The sequence below is a fragment of the Paramisgurnus dabryanus genome, chromosome 2, assembly GCF_030506205.2.
Source record: "Paramisgurnus dabryanus chromosome 2, PD_genome_1.1, whole genome shotgun sequence".
NCBI lineage: Eukaryota > Metazoa > Chordata > Actinopteri > Cypriniformes > Cobitidae > Paramisgurnus > Paramisgurnus dabryanus.
Genome location: NC_133338.1, coordinates 20,234,059 through 20,252,683, shown reverse-complemented (window position 1 = coordinate 20,252,683; position 18,625 = coordinate 20,234,059). Strand labels below are relative to the sequence as shown.

At 37.8% G+C, this 18,625-nt stretch overlaps 1 protein-coding gene across 1 annotated transcript; it reads right to left on the bottom strand.

Annotated features, from left to right (window-relative positions):
- Positions 1–104: 104 nt before the first annotated feature.
- dvl2 (dishevelled segment polarity protein 2) lies at positions 105–17,515 on the bottom strand. Its single transcript, XM_065269786.2, has 15 exons — positions 16,993–17,515; positions 9,287–9,356; positions 7,467–7,612; positions 5,601–5,710; positions 5,385–5,520; positions 5,154–5,241; positions 4,967–5,036; positions 4,705–4,844; positions 3,007–3,083; positions 2,829–2,896; positions 2,618–2,740; positions 2,302–2,433; positions 2,025–2,201; positions 1,710–1,928; positions 105–1,582 (listed from the first exon to the last, which is right to left on the bottom strand). The coding sequence occupies exons 1-15, from the start codon at positions 17,151–17,153 to the stop codon at positions 1,044–1,046; spliced, it is 2,256 nt and encodes a 751-aa protein (XP_065125858.1). The 5' UTR covers positions 17,154–17,515; the 3' UTR covers positions 105–1,043.
- Positions 17,516–18,625: the final 1,110 nt, after the last annotated feature.

Sequence of the window (18,625 nt, the reverse complement as noted above, 5' to 3'; positions counted from 1 at the left end):
TTTCTTTGTTATACACTTAATAAATATATAAATAATAATAATAATTTAAACAAATGTAAATCACACGAGACACAATTTCTAAAGAATAAATGACCAGTTAGGAGTTAATTCTATCACAAATTTATTTTGAGTGAAAACATGCAAAAGTGGTAGTATTTGACATCCAAAATATAACACTTAAAACACTTCACTCCTTCCGAAATCTGTATATGTAGCACCTGTATACTTTAGCCAGTAAATATATAAAAACAAAAGGATTATGAAAAAAACTGAATGAAAAAAGCAACAATCACAAAAACAACTCATTCTTTCCGAGAAGTACCTTTGTATATAGTTAATATTCCTATGTGTGTACAATTTTAAGTCTTTGTATGTTTTCTAACACCAAAAGTGATGAACCCTTTCATAAACCATGGTTTCATTCAGCAGTACAAAGACTTACCTTTAAACCACACAGTTTATAGTACACGAAAGAAAAACTTTTGGAATTTCTTGGTACACTTTAAAAGAGTATTTGGAGAAATTCATTTACAAATCTTATTAACTATTTAAAACAACTAACTGCATCCTTTTTAAGGTTGTTTTTTTTAAGGCTTGCACAGTTTTTACAATAGGTAAGCTTAATTTTAAAACCCATGTGCAACAGTGCCAGTTCTTGCTTGTAGTGAACCTGTTTTTCCCATCAGAAATATTTTCAGTCATGAGGGGCCTCACAGATCGAAATCAAAGGCAATTTTGTAAAAAAAAATTTAAGGAAAAACATAACTTGGAAAAGGAATACGCCAATTCTTTTTACTCCCCCTGTTGCAGTTACTACCACAAAGACTAAGTAGATATATTGAAGTCTGTGCTGTGCAACACTTCCTAACCTTAATTTTCCTTACACAAACCCTGTTCCTACCGGTACAAACAAACACTTACTCTAGAGAGCTGCACGTATACTGTCATTCACAATTGTGAGCTTTACTGTATCACATGATTTCCAATCACTCGTTCACTCACTCACATATGCATACAAACTTCCATTTTCCCCCTCACTGCCTTCACATAACATCCACAAAGAACTCGCTGGGGTTGCCCATGGCCAAGTGGAAAGACTGTCGGGATGCAGTGAGCTCAGGGGGGACTGAGCCCAGGTCTCGGGTTGGCGGAGCTCCGGGGGGACCCCCAGGGGTCATGGAGGGTGGAAAGGCAGGATGGTGGGGCAAAGTCGGTGTTTGTGGGTGCGGGGCTCCAAGTGCTAAATGTGGGTGTGGATGCTGGGGAACCATCATTACCATCATTGGGTTATAAGAGATTGGGATTCCGGGCGGGTACGGGGCAAGGTGAGTGGGTGGTGCGCGATGAAGCGAGCGTTGACTTGAGCGACTATGTTCACTAGGCGTTGCCGAGCCGTGGTCGCGCCTCAGACTGCTGCGAACAGAATAGTCTGATTCGCTACCGCTGCCAGAACGCGAGTCAGCCCCACCCCCGCCGGGAGATTTGTCGCCACGTGTGCTGCTGCCCGCCGTACTACCCGCCACACTTTTACTGCCCCTTCTCTTCTCTCCATCACTGCGTGTGGAGCCACTGCTGTGACTGCCTGAAAAAAGACACAACAACAGATTGTAATGACACTTTTCCAGTTCTCAGTAATTCTCCTAATCTCTCCTTTTTAATACCAATTAGAATTTTTGGCAAATATCCTTGGGGTTAGGAGACCTTGTTACCTTCACTGTGCTGGCTGCCTGCACTGCCTGGGCCATAGCTGTAGCTGGAGAGCTCATGATAGGGAGGTGGTTGGGCGGTATAGGGGTGAGGGTACTGGTATGGGAAAGAATGGAGCAGGGGCCATGGTGTTGCCCCTGACAACGGAAGAGGAGCCAAAGTATCTTGGTCCGAAGCACCACTGGAGCCATCATTATCGTTAAGAGAAAGATTGGCCATGTCTAACAAGTGAGAGAGAGATAAATCAAGCAAGGTGTCTACACATGATAAAATCATTTTGCTTTTTATCTAGAAGAGGGAAAATTGACGGTACTCACAATTTTCACAGTTGCTAAAGTCTCCAAATATGTAATAACACTGTTCGGAGAAGGTGATCTTGTTGACGGTGTGTCTGATGAAACCAGCCTTCAGTAGGTTACTGGCATATTTCCGAGCTTCTCGTCTATCTTGAAACCCATCGATATGATGGTACAACCACTCAACAACATCGGAACCTAGACTCCCAAATACACACAACATTTAGACTTAAAGCTTATTTGTATACACAATATACAATGTTTATTTAAAAGAGGAGTGTTCTTGTGAAAATCTGACCCAGGAAAGCGTTGGGAATGGTGATCTTCAGCCACATTCTGTCTCTGACCTCCAATCCGGATTCTGGAGATGCCATGGCCTTAGCAACTGATGCCATATCAGAGCGCAAAGACAGATCAAATTCACCAAAGCCTAAAGACAGATGGAGGATATATTTATGGGATTTCATTACATCATGTACTATGCTTCCCATTCATTTTTTTTCTATAGTTTTTTTTTTAGAAAATCATAAACAGAACAAATAAAAACACAATTTCTCTCTAAAAAAAATGCATGCATGCATTAAACAATGCCAAGGAAAAAGAGATATGCTTACGCTCGGTTTCAGTGACAGATGAACTGGAGGTGATTGTGCTGCTAGGGTAGGATGGATACGCCCCCGTCAGAGCTGCAGAATGGGTGATCCAGGCTGCAGGATCAATGGGTCGGATTGGCTCATCTGACAGAAATAGGGGGGAAATTGGTTCCTTTTTTTGACACTTAACAGACATTTTCAGATAAAGGTTAGAATGACTAAAGAGGCTCACTGCATGGCAAGGTGAAATATCCTTGAGGAGCGGGGTCCCAACATTTTGCTACTGTGAGTATGATGGGTCTATGAAAATAAAAAATGACAAAATAACTTTTTTGTTTATATGCTTCTGTTTTCAAGTAATAATTTTAGCCACCCTAAGTAAGTGCAAGGCAATTTCGTTCATAGCTCACCCAGGTTTGTGCACAATCTCACGTAGTACCTTGACCGCATCATCATTACTCATGTTCTCAAAGTTGATGTCATTCACCTGAAAATAACGCACATTTTTATTGGCATTATAAATTAAGAGTTTGGTTCCAACATGCGATAAACAGCATTAAAAAAATTATAATTACCACGAAAATCAGTATTGTACCGAGTCCCTAAGGTGAAACTTTCATGTGCAGAATTTTTTTGAAAAGTTAGGTTTGCGTGCTCACGTGAAACTTTTGCGTGCGCACGCGAAACTAAACTCCATCGTTTCACGTTTGTACGTGAAACTAAACTCGATAGTTTCACATGTGCACGCGATAGTTTCATGTGGGCACATGATAGTTTCACGTTAAACTAAACTTTGTTTAATTTTTGCTCCATGTCCCCTTAGGGGCTCTGTAGTACTGTATTAGGTCAGTATTAAAAAGTAAATTCTTAATTTTACGCAAAATCCGAAAGCGCCGTATTATTATGCCATCTTTTCTCAATTTTTCCAAAAACGTGATAAACACCAGTCCACCTTCTCTGCAGAATGCAATAAATCCGCTCAACAAATCACAGCGCACCATTCCACACATTGTTTGAAAGCAGAGGGTCTGTTCTTTCATCTGATATATTGTTTGATAATATTTTTAAAGAAGAACATTTTCTGGAAGGCATTAAACTTTTTGTTTTTTGAATCATGAAAAATGCTGGCGCTGGCTGGCAACTTTTTTTAAAAAACGCTGGTGGGGAAAGAGTTAATATAACAAAAGTGTTTTTTTATTAATGCCATTAATGTTTACTTTTAATCAGTATATACCACTAGGCAACTAGATGAATATAACATGGCAAAGATGAATGCACATTTATAAATTGATTCAATGGATTTATTGCATTTTGTTGAAATAATTACATTTTTTTTAATAAAAATAATCAGTTTTATAACAAACTTAAAAAAATTCAAATCCATAATTTGATTTTCAATGTTATTATAACCTAAAAATGCTATGTGAAAGTTTGTAACAGAAAATAGTGGTTTTCATCTTGTCACTTTCTTGGTATAGAAAACACGTTTTACGGAAATAAGTCTAAATGGATTTATTGCGTTTTGGAACCAAACTCTTCAAATATTAATAAAAAAAGATTTTTTTGCATTCGGTATGACCCAACCCTGCAGCATAAGTATACTTTGTTTAAAAGTAAGAATGTTTGTGGTTTTAAATCTGGGTTTAGGCTGAGAGTGTATCAAATTTATGACTAGCCAATAACTTTAACAGGCATTATTGATGGTTGTGTAACTCATTTAAAATGACAGGCAGACCGCAGAGAACAGATCAGTGAAGACGATCAGATCTCGCTGTCACACCATTACAGTGGTACCTGTTTTACACACACACACACACACATTCTGGTTTCCATGTTTTGTGGGGACATTCCATCGACATAATGCATTTTATACTGTACAAACTGTATATTCTATTCCCTTCCCCTAAACCAAACCCTAACCCCAACCATCACAGAAAACTTTCTGCTACTTCACATTTTCAAGAAACATCATTCTGTTTGATTTACAAGCTTGTTTCCTCATTGGGACATCAAAATGTCCACACAAGGTCACAAAAATACTGGTATTCCTATCTTTGTGGGGACAATTTGTCACACACACACACACACACACACACACACACACACACCTGCAGCAGCATGTCTCCAGGTTCAATGCGACCGTCAGCAGCCACAGCTCCTCCCTTCATAATAGAGCCGATATAGATGCCTCCATCTCCCCTCTCATTACTCTGACCCACGATACTGATGCCTAAGAAATTATATTTCTCTGTAGAACACAACAAAGAGATTTTTGGATCCATTAAATAGCCATTTATATCTAATAAATCATGGAAAATGCACATAGCAAAACTGAAAACAGGGGTAAAATGGATGAAAAATAGCACTGACCCATGTTAAGAGTGACGGTAATAATGTTTAGGGACATGGTTGAATCGGTTACACTGCTGAAAGATGAAGCCTACAATAAAACACAAACAGGAACTGGTGTTAGTTATAAAACTATTATATTTCATCTGCATCATGTCCTCAATCACTTTGAGAGACAAAAATTCATAGGCTTTAGAGACATATTTACCCTCTCCATCCTGGGGCGCTGTTTTCTGCGTCTGCGATGCCGTTTGAGCAATCTAGAAGCTGTGCTTTGCTCAGTGGAGCTACTGAACCTAATAAGTCAAAATAATCAAAACACAATCTGCAGTATTGACTAAAATCAAACTACTACTATCATTAACATAACAGTTTACATACAAAGTATGTAACTGCATGATTAAAGTCACGATTACTTGAGATTGAATATGTCTCTGACCTGCTCATTGTATCATCATCATCTGAATCACAGAAGCTGGTGGTCTCCAGCTCACTGCTCATCACTGTGGTCGCACTCTCATATCCATCCAGGTGTCTGTCTATATGTGGCTGACCATTCATGCGTGGCCCTAACACTGAAACACGGGCAGGTGTATTGAATCACTATTTGTGTACTTTTAACATTTTATAATACATCACAAAAACGGTATCTTACCACGTGGCTCTAAGGTCTCTCTGGGCCGAGGTTTCTCTCTCCTGAAAGACACAACTGACTCGGTCTCTGTCTGATCATCTAGGCTCTCCAGACTGCCTGCAGTGTTGGGACTACACACAAAGAAAATCAGTTTAAACCTTGCATTATGAAGGAACCTTAAACCGTTTAAAAGCCAATTGCCTATTGAGTGCCGCAGGGATGATGTATTTTTGTACGCCAACCCCGGAAGTTGGCTGGACACTGGTTCCCCATTAATTTTTCCCATACACTTTAGGACAGGGGTCTGCTGCCACATTGGATAAAACAATCTGGAGGGCTACTTTTTTATATAGTCTACTCAAAACTTTTTCTTTTAATTGTTGATTTTTATTTAATTTTACTTGTTGATATATTTTATCATTGTTTAAAATGTTAAAGGGGCCATGTCACAAGACTTTCTTAAGATGTAAAATAAATCTTTGGTATCCCCAAAGGACGCATGTGAAGTTTTAGCTCAAAATACCATATGGATAATTTATTATAACATGTTAAAATGTACACTTTGTAGGTGCGAGCAAAAATGTGGCGTTTTGGGTGTGTCCTTTAAAATGCAAATGAGCTGATGAAATTCAAATGCTGATCGCAATGATGGTGGTTTGTTGCAATTGAAACTCAATTGTGCTGTGAATAATTTACTCCCTCTCTTTTTCTCTCTGCACTAAATGTCTGTGCCGTGGTTGGACAGTGCAGATTAAAGGAATAGTCTACCCTTTTGCCATATTAAACTATGTTATTACCTCAACTTAGACGAATTAATACATATCTATCTTTTTTCAATTCGTGCACTGTACAGCGCGTCGTGAATGTGTTAGCATTTAGCCTAGCCCCATTCATTCCTATGGTACCAAACAGGGAAGCCACCAAACACTTCCGTGTTTTCCCTATTTAAAGACTGTTACATGAGGAGTTATACCAGTAAGTATGGTGCCACAAAATAAAACTTTTTTTTGTACCATAGGAATGAATGGGGCTAGGCTAAATGCTAACACATTCACAACGCGCTGTACAGTGCACGCATTGAAAAAAGATAGGTTTATATTAATTCGTCTAGGTTGAGGTAATAATATAGTTTAATATGGCAAAAGGGTAGACTATTCCTTTAAGGGGCGGTATTATTATAATAAGATCTTCTTATGACATCATAAGGAGCGCCAAATTTCAATGACCTATTTTTTCACATGCTTGCAGAGCGGTTTACCAAAACTAAGTTACTGGGTTGATCTTTTTCACATTTTCTAGGTTGATAAAAGCACTAGGAACCCAATAATAGCACTTAAACATGGAAAAAGTCAGATTTTCATTCCATGGCCCCTTTAACATACATAAAAAACCAAGCTAATAAAAAATATGTAATAAATAAATTTGAAAATTGAGGCTATTAATAGAATGTGCTTTGGCAGGCAACTCACCGACTCCATGCAGGCAACCCAGTGCACATGCTTTAGGATTATCGCAAAAAACAATGAAGTTTACAACACTTGCACGTTTTGTCCAACAAGACAATTTTTATAAATTAACACAATTTTTAAAAAAAACATTGTAAATGCATTTAGACTTTAAAATACATAGAAGTTGGGTAATATCGACCATTACAGTGGAATAGCACTTTGAATTTTCACCGAAAGCAGTAGAGTTAACCATGTGTGTGATTTAATGATGCTCATTTCAACATGCTACAATTTGGGCCATACTAATTTCGAATACTATTTAGAATAGGTGAATTGGGACACAGGATATGTCAATACTCACCCATTCCTCACCATATGTTAAATCAAACTTTAAAGGTGACATTCAATGGCAGATTAACTGAGACAGAGATGAACCTACTGGAAGGAAGGGGGTCTCGAGTCTCCGATGCCCCCTGTCCTCTCAACTGGAGGTGGAGGCAGAGGAGGAGGGGGAGGTGAGGGCTGAGGCTGGACCTCTACTGGAGGGGCTGGAGGCTCTGCTGCAGGGGTATCTGAGGACACCAGCTAAAGAAAACAGAGAGAGAGAGGGTGAGTAAGAAAAGGGAAAATGTAAATGTAATCCCTAAAAAACAAGGAAGAAAGTACTAAAGTGAGAAGTATGGGAAAATATCCAATGTCACAGTAAAAACAGCAATTATTTTTACTCAACACACACTCGTGGTGTTTTCATTGAAATGGGGAAAAACTGATCACACAATGCTTCAGGTCAAACATATCAAGTGTCGGGTTTTGCGTAACTACAGTTTGAATGACAAACAAGTTGGAGTTGGCTGTTGATGGACAGAAAACTGTATTCGGCTCTGGTTGAAACACTTAAATAGAAAATTGCAAAATAACTGTACTTTATCACATCATTAATCTTTAGTTTTCTATAATAAAATAAATTATGAAATACATGAAGTAAAAAAAGTAATCCCACCAGTTTATTTAATGATCAACTTTAATTATGTGTTAAAGTCATGAACATGAAAATCTGCTGATATGTTATAATAGGTTTGAAATACAGTGTCATATTTTGTATCTTTTTTCTTTCTTCATAATGGATGTTAAGTTATTGTACACTCCTTCGCAAGGGACCTTGAGCCATATTGACAGTAGTCTACTATTTCCATCCCAGTGGGTCTGGTTTCTCCACATCTTTTGATTTAAGAACCTGCTTTTCTTTGAGAGCTTTTAGACCAGGATGGATTTCAATCTTGGTAAAGGGGCTGACAGACACACACACTTAGTGTGCTTTCGAGATTCACTGTCACGTAAATCAGAACTGAGCTGAATGGTGGATTGAGGTTAAAGGATTACTCCACTTTTTTATTTAAAAAAAAAAAAAAACGATAATTTACTCACCCCAATGTCATCCAAAATGTTGATGTCTTTCTTTGTTTAGTCGAGAAGAAATTAAGTTTTTTAAGGAAAACATTCCATGATTTTTCTCAATTTAATAGACTTTATTGGACCTCAACAGTTTACAGTTTCAACGCAGCTTCAAAGGACTCTAAACGATCCCAAACGAGGCATAAGGGTGTTATCTAGCAAAACGATCGTCATTTTCGGCAAGAAAAATTAAAAATGTGCACTTTTAAACCACAACTTCTCGTCTTGCACCAGCCGTGTGACGAGCCAGCGCGACCTCACCTTATGCGTCATCACGTCACGAAACAACCACCCCAGTGTTTACAAGTGTGAAAAAAGAGGACCGCTTCACACAGCTGGTGCAAGACGAGAAGTTGTGGTTTAAAAGTGCATATTTTTTATTTTTCTTGCCAAAAAAAAACAATTGTTTTGCTAGATAAGACCCTTATCTCTCGTTTGGGACCGTTTAGAGCCTTTTGAAGCTGCATTTAAACTGCATTGAAACTGTAAACTGTTGAGGTCCAATAAAGTCTATTAAATTCAGAAAAATCCTGGAATGTTTTCCTCAAAAAAAAAAAAAACATTTCTTCTCGACTGAAAACAAAACAAAGACAGACATCAACATTTTGGATGACATGAGCCTGAGTAAACTATCAGGATTTTTTTTTCTTTAAGAAAGTGGAGTAATCCTTTTACTGTTCTGATTCGCTACAGGACTAAAGAGCTTTGATGAGGTTGATCAACAAAACTAATTTTGAAAAGAAAACAATATTGTTGATTGACAGAAAGAACTGAAAACAGTAACAGATGGGGAAATTAAGTGCTTACCCAGGACACAACCCTGCCATTGAAGCAGGGTAGCTTGGCGTTGTCATCTGAGATCTCCTCCTTCACAACCCTGAGCAGAAACACAGTTACATCAACAGTGAGCTTCTCAAAAACACAAAAGCTTTAAATGATCAAAAGCACACATACTTTAAATGATTTCCACAGAGATCCAAACAGACCTACCTACCCATATGTCTTCCATATTTTGTAATGCATTTAGTGTAATTTGACTGTGATGACAGTTTCTCACTGTATAATTTGATAATCTTCATTTGTAACTTTCTTTATTTATATGAATTTAAATAACAGTATTTGTATTATCTGTACTTTTGTAGTATTTGTACTAAAAATACACCATATATGACTAATTAAATTGAATTCCTTAAAGAAAGGGTGGCACAGTGCCTCAGTGAGTAGTAATGGCACTGTTGCCTAAAGGTATAGTTCACCCAAAAATTTAAATTCTCTCATGTTGTTACAAACCTGTATACATTTCTTTGTTTTGATAAACACAAAGAAAGATATTTTGAGTTATGTCGTTCGCGGGCCCCATTTACTTCCGTAGTTTTTTTTCTACTATTGAAGTGATTGGGACTCACGAACGGTTTGGTTACAAACATTCCTCAAAATATCTTCCTTCGTATTCATCAGAATAAAGACATTTATACAGGAGAGCGAGTAAATTTTTGGGTGGACTATCCCTTAAAGGAATATTCCATTTTCTTAAAAGAAAAATCCAGATAATTTACTCACCACCATGTCATCCAAAACGTTGATGTCTTTCTTTGTTCAGTCGAGAAGAAATTATGTTTTTTGAGGAAAACATTGCAGGATTTTTCTCATTTTAATGGACTTTAATGGAGCCCAACATTTAATACTTAACTCAACACTTAACAGTTTTTTTCAACTGAGTTTCGAGGAGCTATAAACGATCCCAAACGAGGTATAAGGGTCTTATCTAGCGAAACGATTGTCATTTTTGATAAGAAAAAAAAAAATGCACTTTTAAACCACAACTTCTCGTCTAGATCAGGTCGTGATGTGACCCCACGCAATACGTCATGACGTCAAGAGGTCACAGAAGACGAACACGAAACTCTACGTTCTTACGTTGTTGTATGTCAACTGATACTAATTAATGTCTTTGTGTCAGTTTATTGTTTACAATGGTCCGCCAATTTGCGTTTTATATATGTAACACGTGACCTCCCTACGTCACTACGCATTTACGTTAGGTTGCGCTGGATCAGACCTAGACGAAAAGTTGTGGTTTAAAAGAGCATATTTTTTATTTTTCTTGTCAAAAATGACAATCGTTTTGCTAGATAAGACCCTAATGCCTCGTATGGGATCATTTATAGTCCTTTGAAACTCCGTTGAAAAAACTGTTAAGTGTTGAGTTAAGTATTAAATGTTGGGCTCTATTAAAGTCCATTAAAATGAGAAAAATCCTGCAATGTTTTCCTCAAAAAACATAATTTCTTCTCTGAACAAAGAAAGACATCAACATTTTGGATGACATGGTGGTGAGTAAATGATCTGGATTTTTCTTTTAAGAAAATGGAATATTCCTTTAACAGCAAGGAGGTCCTCAGTACATTTCCGGTCTGGGTCAAACAGCCTCCCAGGAAGTCTTTCTGTTTTAAGTTTGCATGTTCTCCATGTGTCAGCGTGGGTTTACACTGGGTACTCTGGTTTCCTCCATCAGTCCAAACACATTAGCTAAATTAGCGATGATAAATTGGCCTTTCCCAAATTTGTGTATAGATCAATTTGTGTGGATTTACTTGTGTGTAGATTAACAAGTAACAAGTTCTTGCCATGAATATAGCAAAATATGATGGTATGGCATTAATAAATAAATAACAACTATAAAAATTATGAAGGAAAGTGATGGCATTTAAAAATTTCTAAAAACAAACTTCATCAACAATACCACCCCCAAACCCGCTAATGGTGCTAATCTAAAGGAATAGTTATTCCAAAAAAAATTGTCTCTAATTTATTCACTTTCCTGCTATCCAAGATATAACTTATTTTCTTCAGCTGACCACAGTATTTTTAAAGAGCACATATGCCCAATTTTACAAGATGTAATATAAGTCTCAGGTTTACCTAGAATGTGTCTTTGAAGTTTGGGCTCAAAATACCACACAGATTATTTGTTATGTCATGTCCGAAATGCCCATATTTGGATGGGAGCAAAAAAGCGCAGTTTACATGTGTGTACATTTAAATGCAAATGAGCAACAGCTCCTCACTCCCCTATCAGCAGACAGTGAGCACTTTCGGTTAAAAATAGATGTGATTTCTGTGAATACAGTCTGGGATAATAGTACACTGTAAAAACTAACTCAACTCAAACCATTTAAGTAAACTGAGGTGCATTAGTTTTAAAACACATACATTTGAGTACTGTGAACTTAAACAAATTGAGTCATATGCAGTTATGCACTTATATTTAAGTTCACACTACTTAAATATAAGTGCATAATTGCACATGACTCAAGTTCACAGTACTTAAATGTATGCGTTTTAAAACTTAAATGGTCTAATGCAACCGGTTTACTTAAATGGTTTGAGTTAAGTTAACTGTTAGGTTTTACAGTGTATATTTAGCTGCATTTATGCTACAATCTGCTAACAATCACATTAAGGAAGGCTTTTGGGTAAAATGAACCAGTCAGTGGCTGTGGGCGGGGATTTGTTTGTGCGATGTCACATTAATAAGAGAATCAAAACAGCAGGTCTAATGAGACTGCTTTGAGAAAAGAAAGAGAGTGTGGATTTTTTACATTGTAGGGTTGTTGTGTTCACACACTCCCAACATACACTTTTGTCCAAACACCTTGTAAAAGTGGATTTTGCATAATTTGGGTCCTTTAACTCTTTCCTAAGGCTGGGTACACACCAAAAGATTTTTTACATCTTATAAGATTTTAACTCTTTCCCCGCCATTGACGAGATATCTCGTCAATCAAGAGAAAACGCTTCCCCGCCAATGACGAGTTTTTCCGTCTTTCCGCAATTCCGAAACTTTTTAAACCCGGAAGTATTGCCCTATGGCAAGCTGCTGCATGTCCGTGTCTGTTTTAAAGATCACTCTGAATGGGATCTCTATGAAAAGTCCGTCACAAAAATTGAATTATCTCTGCTTTTTGCTCAAAATGTGGTGTTTTTGCAGAAACCTACCCATATTCAAAAGCTAATCACAAAAGAACTACTAAAGGTAGTATGAAACTTTTTTTTTTTTTTTTGAAAGCAGAGGGTCTGTTCTTTCATTTGGTATATTGTATGTTTATATATTTGAAGAAGAACATTTTCTGGAAGACATTAAACTTTTGTGAAAATCATGAAACACGCTGGCGCTGGCTGGCAACTTTTTTTTAAACGCTGGCGGTGAAAGAGTTAAATATGTGATAGACCACAAACACGAGGATAAAAAAATCCTAGATTTAACCGTTTTGCTCCTATAGTGTGTGGTGTGCCATTATGTGTCAAAGACAGCACACCACACACAAACAGATTTTTAACCAGAGTCTCGACTGTGAACACAGGAAATCCCACAAAATCTCGCAAGACTTCAGAATAAGCATGGCGGACGATATGCAGGAAGACATTTCAATGATAGTGCTTGGAATAATTTTTACATGACACGTTGTATAAACATTCGTGCTGTTGCCACAAATCAACAAGCTGATCCTCCATCTCTGCTCCCCACATCAACTTCACTTTGGCCATTTGTGCTGTGGCATGACTGCTTCCGTCTTCCCTCATCTCACTTTCTGATTGGATATGGTTTCGTTTCACATGATAATCTCAATAGCGTGCTCGCGTTTGTCCTCGGGATTCCCCACACACATCAGGATTTCTGATCGTAAATATTCAACACGTTGAATATTTATGATTCACGATCGGCGCGGCTCCGACGTTCTTCCGAGCAGGTTCGGGCACTCTTAACACACCTCACACGAAGGGACAATCTGATAAAATAATCTGTAGAGCCATCGCGATACTCAAACATAGCTAGGATTGTCAGAAGGGGGGAAATCGGCCCAAAATCAACCCGATTATCTTTTGGTGTGTACCCAGTCTAACACAGTAGTTCTCAACTCACCCACTGCTCGGCACATTTTGTTGTCTCTCTTATCTGACAGACTTAGTTCAGTTCATGGTGATCTTTACTAATGAGCTGCTGATTTGAATCAGGTGTGTTAAATAAGGGAGACATGCAAAATGTGCAGAGCATTGGGCCTCCAGGAATAACGTTGAGAGCCACTGCAACAGATATATTCAACCTATACCTAAACCTTACTTGCCAATCCTGAAAAATAAGTTCAGCATTTGTGCAAACCAAGTTACAATTCACCCCACCAATTTTGTACATAAAATTGACGACAAAATTGACAATATATGTATAATTTACGATGGGCTGTTAAAATAAATGATGCTGTAGTAGTAAGAAAATAAACCTACTAGGGAATATCAACTGTAATCTAAAGTTGATCAAACTGTGAGTCGGGACCACTGATCTATAGAAATGACTGGATTGCGCATAGAACGCTTAACGTAACAGCGTGAGGTGAAGCCAGCGCAGAGTTCGAGCAGCCATCTTGGTGAGCCCAACCGGCAGATGTCGTCATTCGCTGCTTCCCAAACCGCCTACTTCCATACTATATAGTAGGCAAAGAGTACGAGAAGTAGTGCTTTTCGCCTACTATATAGTATGGAAGTATGCGGTTTGGGATGCAGGGATTGACTTCAGAATCATGATGTACATTCACGCAGTAACAGCGTATGTGTCACACAAGATCAATTTATAGGATATGTGTACATAAATTAATTGTTAATTCTGGTGTTGTTTGCAATGTTTATGTTTTAATCGGGCAGGATAAGGGATTTATAGAAAACGTTTTGGTGAGTGTGTCTGCTGCATTTTGTTAATGACACGAGTATAAATAATGTTTTTTGACATTAAGCGGTAAGCGTTATTTCTCTGAATAAGTTTAGATAACTTGTAAAGATTACATAATTAAAAAACCAGCAAATGATTGCATGCACATACGGTACAAAGCATGATTATTGATTTAGATTTCAGAATGAGCATGTTTTTCATACTAAATATGCTGTGGTCTGTCCGCTGATCTGATACTGTAATGAAGACGAATGTATAGTAATTTACTGTTTAAAAAGCAAAATGTACACCATTCAGTAAATAACTATGTACATCATTAGGACATTTGCATTGTAATAATGTACAGGGAGACTTCAGATATAAAAACGGATACTAGTAAAGTGATGTTTTATCATTAAAATCCGATAACGTCCATTGATTTTATAGAATATTTGGGCATACCAACATGGCGGCGCGGTGGCAACTGTGGCATCATGCGCAATCCAGTCATGTTTATAGATCAGTGGTCGGGCCCCACTTGTTGGGATAAGGTGGGTCATGCAAAATTGCGGTGAAATAAAAACAGTTTAGTCTAATAATTGATTAACAATGACCATGATTTTGATGTTATAGCATAAGATATTGCAATTAAACTTACATTTTATTCATAAACTGACAAAGAAAATACAAAAAAAAAACTATTTTCCAAATCTTTTTATTAAAACAAAATATGTGTCCTGGGATAGATTATACCTTTTTAAATGGGTCACCAAATAAAAAGTTTGGGGATCCCTGATCTAAAGGAACATTAAATGCAGCAAGAATGTAGACGTCCCCCATGCGTACCCTTTCTCTCTCTCTCACTCTCTTTCTGTTGATTCTATTCCAGACACTGAGCAAATGGTCTGTCTCCAACCTCCAACCATTACCCTCCCCAAACGCAGCTCAGCAACCCAACCTGTCCTCTACCACACACAGTCAGACTGACAGCTGGCTTTACACACTGCAAATCACCACAGCAGCATCGCAGAGCTACTGCCTACTCTCTAGCCCACTCCACTACCAGATCATCTTACATCCATATCCAAACCCATTCAACAATAATACACGCACGTCTACCCCTTTCCACAATAGCAGAAACTGGCTAGACACTAACAGCCTTTCTGCCAAGACAGAAAAGTAGAAAAGACAGTCTTTCCAACTTGTTTCACTAATCAAATGTAATCCAAACTCACTCAAATTAATTAAACAGTCATTTGGGCTGTAAAATGGTCATTTGCAAATCCCATTTCCTCACTACTTCTTATAGACGGTTTCAGCTGGCCCGAAGTGAACCTCATCGATCTGGCTAGTGGCTAAACTCTGGAACAAACACCTTATTGAAAATAAAATGTTTCAGTTTCCTATAGACGAGGGGATACAGCGAAGATGGATCATTACGTTACATTATTGCTATGCTCCCTAGTACGGTTTAATCTTAGCCGCTGTACTGTCTTTATGATTTTTCTGTGTTTTCTCCTTCTTCTATTAATGTGAAACAGCATTGAAACAATTAAACAATTTTAAAAAGTGCTATATAAATAAAACTGAATTAAATTATCGCTGTGAAGAGAAATTCGGCAGCCTAGCAAGAATTCAAGGATCGGTAGCTAACATTATATACACATTAATTTTACACAGTAACTCAGTGTGTTATTTGATACGCTTTAGTAGATATGATATCTGAACAAAGGTAATTTACCTGTTATTTATTTTACTTGTTATCAAAAAAAAACTACTCTACAAGGACCCTGTTGTTATTGATTCTAAGCGGAAGTCTCCCGGAAGTTAAGTTTGGTCCATGTTTGTTTATGTCGTCACTGCTGAAACCGTCTGTTTATATTATGAGAGCAGGGTTTGTATTTGTAGGCTTTATTGTAATAATAATAAATGTAGCACTATTCACTTGTAAGGCCCAAGAAAACATCTCCATCATCTCATAGCATTATAAATAACCTGAGATAATAGTAACATAGGTAAAATCGACAGTATCGGGAAAGTAAAAAATGAAAAGTCAATGCGTTATGGATAACATTTTACAGTTCTTTTAATGCATTTGATTATATTTATGACTAAGTAAACATAAGTATAAGATGTCAAACTGATGGAAATTCACAGCCGGATGATAACATCCCAATTTGCAAAGATTACCACATATATGCTAGTAGCATCTGGAGAATGCATAACTGACGGGTATATGCCTAAGATTTATTGCCTAGTACGTTCTGTCAGTGACGGAGGACTCAAATACACAGTCTAACAAAAAAAACGTTATTTTTTCACTATATACAAGAGAAAGAGAGAAATATCATCTTACATCAACCTATTAAGTGAATATGACTAACTTATACTTATTTAAAATATCGTTTAAGATTGCATACTTGTCCAAAATGCCTGAACTAATTTATTTTATAACGTTACACGAATAAGTTAAAGGTGTAACGTTAGACGGCACAATACACTTATAGTTTAAAAGTGAGTGATGACGAGAAAGTTTAATCGAGTAAGTATCGTATTGAATAAAAGTAAGTGGTCCGCGAATCATTTCGGACCAAAGATTATAAGTTAAGTTAACTTTACCGGCTAAGTTAGACCACCCAGACTATTGTCGCTCCCCAGGAAAACATTTACCAACCCACACAAACATCTGGCACAACATAAGCAAATCTTTATCAGATAATAAAGTTCATAAAAACATTGAAAATGCGTAAAGGGCTTTTGTTATGGCTACTTCGCTATCTTTGCAGCCCCGGATGCCACACTCACTACTCACCCGAAGTCCTGGTCCATAGACTTGAAAAAAAACTTGTAGTTCGGTTTGTTCAAGACCTGTTTAAAATCCAGCAAAGTGATTTTCTCAGCACCGATGGGAATCTTCACCAAGTACGGAGTCTCCTCTTCGTCGATGTGATAAATGATTTTAGTCTCCGCCATATCTCCTAAACAGATTTTCCCTTGTTCTTCAGAAGTATGGAAGAGGCAGCGGCTATCCTGCTAATGTTAGCCAGCGCTCCAGTGAAGGGGGTTGAGGAAAGTCGTTTAGACCACAATACTGCTATCCAACAAGACTTCCCTGACCAGTAACGTTACCTAAAAACCGCGCTGCGTTGGCTAACTCTTGTGTTTTAAACACTTATACTTCGCATGATTCAGTTTGTTAAAATGATATAAACACACTTAAGCCAGTTATCCTGTAACAACATTCCCCACCTACAAAAACACATGGGGGATTTGAAATAGTTTTCTTCGGCGTGTGACGAAACAGAGGCGCCCAGTCACACGCTATCAGGACGTCCCACTCGTGCACCCATGTCCATGCGAGTGTTTTTCTAGTAGTCTGGCGGTTTTCAGTGTGTGATAGGGGATGAAAGTTAAAGCGCACCCTTGTGAGAAATTTGTGTCCGTTGTTGGATGGTTTCCAGACAGTTTAAGCCATAAACGATACGTTTAGGATTGAGGTTGTCATGGTAATAGTGCGAAGGAACTTCATGAACACAGCAAATCGTCTATGGAAAATATTACCATCTCCAAGATTATTTGTACATATGGAAGATATAAGGTATAAAAAAATAAGTCAAAAGTCAAATGAATTAAGTCAAATCTTTATAAAATTGAAAGAAAGATATTTTGAGGAATGTTTGTAAACAAACCGATCAGAGGCCCCATTGACTTTCATAGAAGGATAAAAGAATACTATGGAAGTCAATGGGGCCTCTGATATCGGTTTGGTTACAAACATTCCTCAAAAAATATCTTCCTTCGTGTTTATTAGAACAAAGAAATTAATACAATTTGTAACAACATGAGAGTGAGGAAATGATGCTAAATGTTTTATTTTTTGGGGGGGGGGGATTCCCAATACTGGTCCTCGAGGACCCCCTCCCAGAAAGTTTTAGAAGTCTCCTTATTTAAAACACCTGATTCAACTTATCAGCCTCCTTTCAAAATGGTAAACATGTCTCCCTAACAAGCTGATGAGTCAAATCAGGGGTTTTAAATAAGGAGACATCTAAAACTTTCTGGGAGGGGGTCCTCGAGGACCAGGATTGAGAAACAATGCCTTAAGGGGGTCGCACACCAGACGCGCAGCTCAGCGCCGCATGCATCGAGTCGCATCTAGGACAACTTGGAGGTATCGTAAACCAGAAGTGCACATTAAATAGTGCAAGCTTTGTCAGATAGCGTCTACTTCAAAATGCAAAATATAAGTTAGCAGCCAATGTTAATCGTTAATGATTTGGGACAAATATGATGTTATTTAATGTTAAACTATGTGAGTGGCGCTCTGTGGTGTGACAGGGATTTGAGCAACTTCCTGAGTCGTAGCTGGGCGGCCCGGACAGGCGGCGCCGGTGTGTGTATACTCATAGAAAGCAATGTGTTCGATTTTTTTTTTTTTGAACGGT

Bases quoted from the DNA above. Each gene is read 5' to 3' on its own strand.
- dvl2 (XM_065269786.2), bottom strand. From the start codon at position 17,153: ATGGCGGAGACTAAAATCATTTATCACATCGACGAAGAGGAGACTCCG. The intron at 5,521-5,600 runs GTAAGATACCGT...CCCGTGTTTCAG, and splicing joins AGAGACCTTAGAGCCACGTG to TGTTAGGGCCACGCATGAAT. The intron at 3,084-4,704 runs GTGTGTGTGTGT...CGTTATTTTCAG, and splicing joins CTGGAGACATGCTGCTGCAG to GTGAATGACATCAACTTTGA.